The sequence below is a fragment of the Rana temporaria genome, chromosome 2, assembly GCF_905171775.1.
Source record: "Rana temporaria chromosome 2, aRanTem1.1, whole genome shotgun sequence".
Classification (NCBI taxonomy): Eukaryota; Metazoa; Chordata; class Amphibia; order Anura; family Ranidae; genus Rana; species Rana temporaria.
The window spans coordinates 39,237,952-39,248,329 of NC_053490.1; the positions used below are offsets into that span (position 1 = coordinate 39,237,952).

The following is a 10,378-nucleotide window of genomic DNA, read 5'->3' on the forward strand; positions in this document are numbered from 1 at the left end:
TGTTAGTAAACGTGACGAATACAAATTTATCTGAAGTTACGATTTATCGGAAATAACGAATGCCACATCCAAACGAATGGAACGTAACAAATGAATAATAATAAATAACAATATTATTAAAAAAAAAATGTATTATTATTTATTATTATGAATTAGTTATGTTCAATTCATTTAGATGCAGCATTCGTTATTTCGTATAATTTATAACTTTGGATAAATTCGTATTCGTTATGTTCATAAACAGCCAAATTTGAAAGGAAATTTCACTACCCTATAATTTAACAGTTAGTTATTATTAGTTAGTTATTATTTAGAAATTTCGGATTTTCTCATTTTCAAATCTCCGAATTTAGGAATTTCAGAACTTTAAAATTTAAAAATTTACGAATTTAAAAATTTACGAATTTAAAAATTTACGAATTTTAAAATTTACGATAACTGCATCTAAACGAATCGAACATAACTAATTCAAATTTTTGGCGAAGTTACAAATTTATTTGAAATAACTAATTTCGATCATAACGAATGACCCGAAAAACGAACACATTTTTCGGCAGTGCACATGTCTACCAGAATCTCCCTGGAAAGATCATCCTCTACTGTAGAGATGCCAGGTAAGGTCTGAGGCCTCGTACACACGACAGAGATTCTCGGCAGAATTCACCGAGAAACTCGGTCAAAACCCGGATTCTGCCGAGAATCTCTGTCGTCTGTACAGTTTTGGCTCGATGGAGCCGCCGAGGAACTCGACGAGAAAATAGAGAACATGTTCTCTATTTTCTCGTTGTCCTCGTTCTTCTATGGGAGAAGCCGGCCCGCCGAGCTCCTCGGCGGCTTCATCCCAAAACTCGACGAGGAACTCGACGTGCCAAGCACGTCGAGTTCCTCTGTCGTGTGTACGGGGCCTAAGACAAGTATGTTTTCTCCATACGTGTCTTTTTTCTACAATTGTAATGCAGCAATTGTATATGAAGGGAGGTTGGCCAGTATTGAATAGGTGGACCTTGTATTTGGGTGCAAGGTCTGCTTTAAGTGCACACGTTTGGGTATCAGCGGGCTTGTGATTTTCAAACCATGGACATCTCATATGTCTAAGAAGAGCTAAAAGTTGGTAGAATTTGGTTCTTCTTTTTAACAAGAGAGTAAAGTTTGCTATCACTGACCATCATGCCTGTCCAGAATGTTAACTATTCTCACTGTAAGTCTGAGCAGGAAGCTGTAGCATGTGATTTGACAACTCATGACCCTGGGCAGTCTAAACAAGTGTACATTGTATAAATGAAAATTTTCTTTCAACTTTCCTTTTTCATACTGATGATCTGCATACTCCAATGATGGTCATTATAGGCATCACCCTTCTCCATCTATCTATCTATCTATCTATCTATCTATCTATCTATCTATCTATCTATCTATCTATCTATCTATCTATCTATCTATCTATCTATCTATCTACTATCTATCTACTCTGTGTTTCTGTTTTACCTATCCATAGCTGTACCTCCATAAAATGTGACCATATTGCTACACTTATGCCGCGTAAACACGATCGGATTTTCCGCTTGGCTTGCATACGCACGGTCACACAAAAATTCACGTCCGTCAAGAAAGCGGTGACGTACAACACTACAACGAGCCAAGAAAATAAAGTTCAATGCTTCTGAGCATGCCTCGAAATTTTGCGCGTCGGAATTGCTACAGACGACCAGATTTTCCGATAGGAATTATTTCCATCTGAAAATTTCAGAAGCTGCTCTCAATCTTTTGTTGGCGGAAATTCCGATAGTAAAAGTCCGATGGAGCATACACATGGTCGGAATTTCTGTCCAAAAGCTCACATCAGACTTTTCTTGTCGGAATTTCCGATCGTGTGTACAGGGCATTAGAGGCTCCTCTTTTTTATTCTCTGTATCTCCTACTGGATTTTGCATCTAATCCCTTTGTGGAGGCTTCCATTTATGGAAGGACATTTTATGGTTACACAACCTTGCTATAATCTTTTTATATGGACTATAAACTGAAGGACTTATGAATAAATGGTTGTGGAACAAATCATCTGAGTTTCCATTATTTCTTATGGGGAAATTCGCTTTGATACAAAAGTGTTTTGGATTACAAGCATGATTCCGGAACGAATTATGCTCACAATCCAAGGTTTTACTGTATCTGCGTCACATTCATTTATTGCTCAAAAAATTGAAAAATGAAGTATGCATAGCAGCTGTAAATGGGGAGAAGGGCAGTGGAATGCAGGAGATGAGCTTCAGATCACTCGATTTACTGGAAAACATTTTTAGCCCTTACAGTGCAGCGATAATCATAGTTATTTCTCTCAACTGAAGTCATTTTCTGTGTCAGGATTGTTAAATAGAGTTACCGAAATACACACCATGGTAAACGTCGCCTAATTGCAGAGAGAGAACTGGCAGCCAAATGTTGGCAGGACACGTGAAATATATCACGGTTGTGTTAATTTATTTACATGTCGTTCTTTCAGCCTCAATTGTAAAGACATTTTGTTATGTTTAGCTTATATAATGAGAAAGTGCAGAATGTGGCTATGGGCCCTGAGCCAGATCAGTCATGGATAGCAGGCTTGGTCTATACAGAGTTAAAAGCGGCACTTAGGGCACGTCTCTGCAAACAAGTGCCCCCTAAATGCCGGGTATGAAGACCTGCATAAGTGCTTAGTGCAGTGCTGGTGTTAAACTGCTCTGCCTTTCGAGTCCATGGAACAAATGATGCTACTACATGCCAACTCAGTAATATTGCAAATATATTGTATTAAGAAGCTGGGAATCGGGTGTTTTTTTTTTTTAAATCAATGCAGTACATACCGTTTTAGAGATAGATGTTCTCTGCGGTTTTTAGGGTATGGTCTGCGGGACTGGGCGTTCCTATTTGATTGACAGCCTTCCGACCGTCGCATACAGCGAGTCACGAGTTGCCGAAAGAAGCCAAACTCTATACGGCGCCTGCGCACCGACGTTCGGCTACTTTCGGCAACTCGTGACGCGATGTATGCGACAGTCGGAAGGCTGTCAATCAAATAGGAACGCCCAGTCCCGCAGACCATACCCGGAAGCCGCGGAGAACATCTATCTCTAAAACGATATGTACTGCATTGATTTAAAAAAAAACCACCCGATTGTGCTTCCCACAATTAGCCTCAATCTAATGTTAAAAATGTGTTTTTCGGGTGAACCCCCGCTTTAAGCTGACCATAGATGGTAGGAATCTCGGCCCAGTTCAGCAGTGACCGGCTGAGATTCAATCCATCTATGGTCAGGCTGACTGTACCCAAGTCGATCCATCAAACAACTTGAGTACAACCAGCATGTCATATTTCTAGCATGTGATTATTGCCAGCGGCTATAGCCACTAGCGATAATCATTGTGTTCTCCCAACAGGGACAGCTCGTGCCCCCCAGCAGGGAGAACACAATAGCTTTGTGGGAGGCATTCCTCCATCAACACTGACTGTGTTGATGGGGGAATCAAGTGATTTTCTTTCCTGCAACCCTTTATTTCAGGAAAGAAAATCCCATAATCTATGGCCTGCCTTAACCCATAAGGGCTTATATGAATGGGTTAAAGTGGTAGTAAACTATTTTAGAAAATAAATAAACATTTTCACCTGCAAGGCAATATCATAATGTGCTAGCATGCACTCAGGGCTGGTACAAGGATTTTTGACACCCTAGTCGAAACCTCATTTTGCCACCCCTCCATTGGTTCCCCCCTGACTCCACCCCCTTTGCCCTGCCCATGTATCCCCCACCTTTTTAATGAAGCGCTTATCAAATGTAGCCTCACCGGCGCCCATTAATGCAGCCTACAAGTGCCCATCAATGAATGTTTGCTTGCTTCCATTCATTCTGGAGTCAGGACCCAGACACAGTCCTCTGCCGTCGCTGCACCTCTGACACTATGTGCAATTGGAGCGATGGCTTCCCTCTAATGCTGAGACTTAGTTGCTTGCTGCAGAGAGAAGAGAGTAGGAACACCAGTAGCCGGGTGCCCTAGGCAGCAGTGCCTAGTTTGCCTAGTGGTAGCACCGGCCCTGAATGCACTGCATACTAGCACATTATGAGAGACTTACCTTAAAACAAAGCGATCTAACGACGTGCTGTCATTGTTGCAGAGGTTTCCATCGTTATCCGGTTTTCCTTTCCAGGTTCGCAGACTTAGGCCATCTGATCGGCCAGGCCGCTAAGACATCACTCCCCCCCATATGCGCAGGAGTCTTAGCCATGACACACAGCTCAGAAGGAATGGCACGGTTATGCTGTTGCTTCATAGCGCATGCGCCCGTGGTGTCACGGGCTGCTGCTCACTAGAATATTGCCTAAACGGTGCAGGTTTAGGAGATATTTATTTTACCTACAGGTAAGCTGTAGGTAAAAGCATACCTGGAAATAGAAATAAAAAACAAGAGTTTACCACCACTTTAAGCAGTCCCCATGCATGAATCGAAATTCAGCCGACCCTTGCTGATCCAGTTGAATTTCGATCCATGTATGGATGCCATTAGGAACTCTCTTTCTCTTTGCTACTAAAGCACATACATTCAAAGGCGAAACGCAGCAGTGTCATATTTTGACCTGCTTTGCAACGCAAACACATCTCAATAAAGATGCATTGTGAAATAGTTTATAAAATTATTAAATAGTTCCTATGGGTCTGATTTGTATGGCTGGTTAGTGACCCTATCACTCACTACAATGTTGAAAGTAAAAGTGCATGCTATATACTTACCTTTTTGGCAGCCTGTTTATTTAGGCCTCATTCACACAGGCGCTGAGGTCCCTTGACCATAAATGGACCTTTGTTCTATGTCAGGGGTGTCCAAAGTTTTTTTCAAAGAAGGCCAGATTGGATGAAGTGAACATACATGAGGGCCAACCATTTTGCCTGACAAAATGAAATGCAAATGAACTAATACACTGCCCAACAAAAATGTTCTTGTCATAAATTCAGCCTCACCATTGCCATGAATGCAGCCTCTGAATGCATGTCACCATTGCCATGAATGAAGCCTCTGAATGTAGCCTCACTATTGCCACGAATGTAGCCTCACCATTGCCATCAAAGCAGCCTGATCCATGCCCATCTGCAGCCTCGGAGGGGACAGAGAGGGGGCGGGTCAAGCGCCAACAGATTACATACAGGAGAATCTCCTGTTTACTCGGTGGCCTCTTTAATACAAAAAAATACTGTATATACCCAAATTACCAGTGGGCCCATATGCAACCAGAACACGGCCTGCAATTGGCCCACGGCCCGGACTTTGGACATGCCTGCTCTATGTGGCTTAAGTGGCTAGTTGTTGTATGCAGGCAGCTCATGAAAGGATATGGGGACACAGGCAGGAGGAACCACAGTGTGCATTAGTAGAGGGACATTTTCACACACAAGCTGTATAGATTCTGAGTATAGATCTATGTTTGTCTTAAGCATGTTTGATCTACTCACTACCTCTGCTGGAAGTCTTTTCCAAGTATCAACTACTATTTCAGCAAAAAAAAACTTTCTAAGATTCATTTTGAATGTTCTTCCTGCCAGTTTGAGATCGTGTCGCTTTCTGCCCACCTGAACTTTATTCACATCCTTCATGTATTTAAAGTTTTTAATCATCCTTTTCCCCCTGTTTTTTCTTCCAGACTACACATATTAAGTTTCTGAAGTCTCTCCTGATATCTTTTATCCCACAGACCTTTCACTGTTTTTGTTGTTCTTCTCTGGACTTGTTTTATCTTATCAATATCTTTTTGCAAGTGAGAACTCCAGCACTGGACACTATATTATAAATGAGGCCTAAAGATCTCTATAGGGAAATCATGATCCCTCTAGTAATAACTAAGGATCTATATAGAGGAATCAGGACCTCATTCCTCCTGCTGATGATCCCTCTAGTAATAACTAAGGATCTATATAGAGGAATCAGGACCTCCTTCCTCCTGCTGATGATCCCTCTAGTAATAACTAAGGATCTATATAGAGAAATCAGGACCTCCTTCCTCCTGCTGATGATCCCTCTAGTGATAACTAAGGATCTATATAGGGGACTCAGGACCTCCTTCCTCCTGCTGATGATCCCTCTAGTGATAACTAAGGATCTATATAGAGGAATCAGGACCTCCTTCCTCCTGCTGATGATCTCTAGTGATAACTAAAGATCTAAATAGGGAAATCAGAACCGCCTTCCTCCTGCTGATGATCCCTCTAGTGATAACTAAGGATCTATATAGAGGAATCAGGACCTTGTTCCTCCTGCTGATGATCCCTCTAGTGATAACGAAGGATCTATATAGGGGACTCAGGACCTCCTTCCTCCTGCTGATGATCCCTCTAGTGATAACTAAGGATCTATATAGGGGACTCAGGACCTCCTTCCTCCTGCTGATGATCCCTCTAGTGATAACTAAGGATCTATATAGGGGACTCAGTACCTCGTTCCTCCTGCTGGTGATCCCTCTAGTGATAACTAAGGATCTATATAGAGGAATCAGGACCTCGTTCCTCCTGCTGATGATCCCTCTAGTGATAACTAAGGATCTATATAGAGGAATCAGGACCGCGTTCCTCCTGCTGATGATCCCTCTAGTGATAACGAAGGATCTATATAGGGGACTCAGGACCTCCTTCCTCCTGCTGGTGATCCCTCTAGTGATAACTAAGGATCTATATAGGGCAATCAGGACCCCCTTCCTCTTGCTGATGATCCCTCTATTGATAACTAAGGATCTATATAGAGGAATCAGGACCTCGTTCCTCCTGCTGGTGATCCCTCTAGTGATAACTAAGGATCTATATAGAGGAATCAGGACCTTGTTCCTCCTGCTGGTGATCACTCTAGTGACAACTAAGGATCTATATAGGGCAATCAGGACCTCCTTCCTCCTGCTGATGATCCCTCTAGTGATAACTAAGCATCTATATAGGGCAATCAGTACCTCCTTCCTCCTGCTGATGATCCCTCTAGTAATAACTAAGGATCTATATAGAGGAATCAGGACCTCCTCCCTCCTGCTGATGATCCCTCTAATGATAAATAAGGATCTATATAGAGGAATCAGGACCTTGTTCCTCCTGCTGGGGATCACTCTAGTGATAACTAAGGATCTATATAGAGCAATCAGGACCTCCTTCCTCCTGCTGATAATCCCTCTAGTGATAACCAAGGATCTATATAGGGGACTCAGGACCTCCTTCCTCCTGCTGATGATCCCTCTAATGATAACTAAGGATCTATATAGGGGACTCAGGACCTCCTTCCTCCTGCTGATGATCCCTCTAGTGATAACTAAGGATCTATATAGGGCAATCAGGACCTCCTCCCTCCTGCTGATGATCCATCTAGTGATAACTAAAGATCTATATAGGGGAATCAGGACCTCCTTCCTCCTGCTGATGATTCCTCTAGTGATAACTAAGGATCTATATAGAGGAATCAGGACCTCCTTCCTCCTGCTGATAATCCCTCTAGTGATAACTAAGGATCTATATAGGGGAATCAGGGCCTCCTTCCTTCTGCTAATGATCCCTCTAGTGATAACTAAGGATCTATATAGGGGAATCAGGACCCCCTTCCTTCTGCTGATGATCCCTCTAATGATAACTAAAGATCTATTAGAGGAACTAGGACCCTTTTCCTCCTGCTAGTGACCCCGCTAGTGATGCATCCAGGAATTCTATACCCGGATGCATACCACTGCCTGGTCACAATATTTGCTCATTTTGCAATCATCTTAGATAAGTACCCCCAAATATGTTTCCTCTGTAGTGCTGGCCAACACTGTACACCCAATATTTTACTCTGTCAAGGGATTATTTTCCCTAGGTGCATAGTTTTACATTTAGAAACATGTCATTGCAGTTTCCACTGCTTTAAACAATCTTCCAGCAATGCCAATCCATTCCTGACACCTCCAGGGATATCAACCGTATTGCATAATCTTGTGTTATCAGCAAAAAATCAAGCCTTACCCACCAAACCTTTAGCTATATTACTTACATAGAGATTACATAGAACAGAACCCAGTACAGAGCCTTGTGGTAAACCACTAGTACCTGGTCCCAGTTCTGAGTGAACCCCATTTACAACCACACTCTGGTATCTATCCTTTAGCCAACTGCAAATGTACTTAACCACCCAAGGGTTAAGTCCTAACTCACTACAACTCTTGCATTAGATCATTATGTGGAACTGTATCAAATGCCTTACCACCCTGGTCAAAAACATTGGTATTATAGTAATTTTTTTAATCATATTGATGGGGGGGGGGGGGGTCCTGTGATAGGTGGAACTCTGAAGTGATGGGGAGGCTCTGATTAAAGAGGGACTCATGCATAGGGGACCTTTGATGTGTAAAGGTGACTCTGATGTAATGAGAGGCTCTCATGTATGTGAACTAGAGACATGATGGGGGACCTCTGATGTTTAGCTTTGATTGGGCTTTGAAGTGAATTGGGCCTCTGATGTAATGAGGGGCCCTCTGATATGAAGGTAAGACTCTGATGTGAAGAGAGGGTTGTGGTGTGAAAGGGGGGGACCTCTGATGACATAGATGGCCTCTGATGTGAAAGGTGGACTCTGATGTAAAGGGTGAACCTCTGATATGGAGGACAACTGTGATGTGGTGGGGGAGTCTGTGATGTGAAGAGGGACTCTAATGTGAAGGGGAGGCTCTGATATGATAGAGCACTCATGTATAGGGGATCGTTGATGTATAGGGGTGGCTGATGTAATGAGGATCTCTCATGTATGAGGGGGTTCGATGTGATGGAGGATCTTTGTGGTAATAGATGGACTCTAAAGTGATAGGGGTTTTTGTTGTTGTTCTCCCCTTTTTTGGGGGGGGTTTGTTATATGCAATGCTAATATTTTCTGGAATGACTGATCTAGTTTAGTACAAATACCCTGTACCTGTGATTGTTGTCATATGTGTCAATAAAAATTATTTTTGAGGAAAAAAAAAAGTGATAGGGGAACTACTGACATGATGGGGGGCCTCTGATGTGATGGATGCCTCTAATGTAAAAAAGGGGATACTTTGATGTGAAGGGGGGCTCTGATGTAGTGGGGGAACCTGTAATGTGAAGGGGGGCTCTGGTGTGAAGAGGGGTTTGGGATGTGAAATGGGGGACCCTCTAATGACATAGAGGGCCTCTGGTGTGAAGGGGGGACTTTGATGTAAAGGGGGGGCTCTTATGTAATGGGGGAACCTCTGATATTAAGGGCGACTGTGATATGGGGGGGGGGGAGCCAGTGATGTGAAGTGGGGCTCTGATGTGAGTGGGGGAGACTGATGTGAAGGGAAAGGCTCTAATGTGATGGGGGACCTCTGATTTGGAGGGGAGCTTCCAATGTGAAGTTAATTTCACCAAGGTGGTTGGGTACTAGGGTTGCCACCTCATCCCTTTAAACCCGAACACATAGTAATTACACAGGTTCTGTGGCTGATTAAGGTGGTAATTAAACTCACTTGTTGCCTTTCCTGCATTAAATTAGCCTCAGAACCTGTGTAATTCATATGTGTTCGGGTTTAAAGGGATGAGGTGGCAACCCTGTTGGGTACATTGCCCCAAGCTCGGCTTTTCCCATTGATAAGTAACAGAAAACAAAAGGTTAATTAAGCGCACTCCGGATATAGTTATAAGGAATACTACTATAAAAGGGACAATGGATAAAATGGATATTCAGGGGAAGCTATAAATATTAGTCCATTGTACTGTGTCCATTTAGCTAAAACTTCCGCAAAGGTGGCTGCCCATTGATAAGTAACATTTACATTTTTTGCCCAGCCTGTAAGCATGTCTTTGGAGCTGTACAGATGTAACCCCAATTCATATGAAGAACTCTTACAAGTCCCCTGTCTACTCACCAGCGATGTCCCATAGCTGTAGTCGCACGACGGTGTCTGAGTCCCAGCTTAGGACCTTCAGGGCGAAATCCACGCCGATGGTGGCACGGTAATGCGGGGAGAAGTTCTGGTGGACATAGCGTTTGATGATACTCGTCTTGCCAACTCCCAAGTCACCAATCACTAGGATCTTGTAGAGGTGCTCTGTGTGATGGCTCTGCATCTTGATTCCCAAACTCCCAGCAGACTAATCCCATGCTCCGTACTGAATTCTTGCCAGGGTCAGGAGGAAGAAAAAAAAGGGTGGGGGGGGGTGTGGGAAGGAGGGGGCAGCACAAATAGAAAGAAACACACTGTCACAACTTTAAAAAAAAAAAATTATAAAGACGGACCAAGAGCTTTGGAAGGGATGGCATCAGAGCTCGCAGGAATATGTGATAATAGCAAACCCGTCACAAGTGGAGAAAATTTACACTGCAAGATAACACGTGTGGTGTACAGTACTGTATATC

General features: G+C 43.0%; 1 protein-coding gene across 1 annotated transcript in view; it reads right to left on the bottom strand.

Moving 5' to 3' along the window:
* RAB38 (RAB38, member RAS oncogene family) overlaps window positions 1-10,158 on the bottom strand; it is a 66,018-nt gene extending 55,860 nt beyond the window's left edge. Inside the window, exon 1 of the mRNA XM_040340103.1 lies at window positions 9,888-10,158. Coding sequence (XP_040196037.1) covers window positions 9,888-10,089 — 202 coding nt within the window. The 5' untranslated portion in view covers window positions 10,090-10,158. The remainder of the gene's footprint in view (window positions 1-9,887) is intronic.
* Window positions 10,159-10,378: the final 220 nt, after the last annotated feature.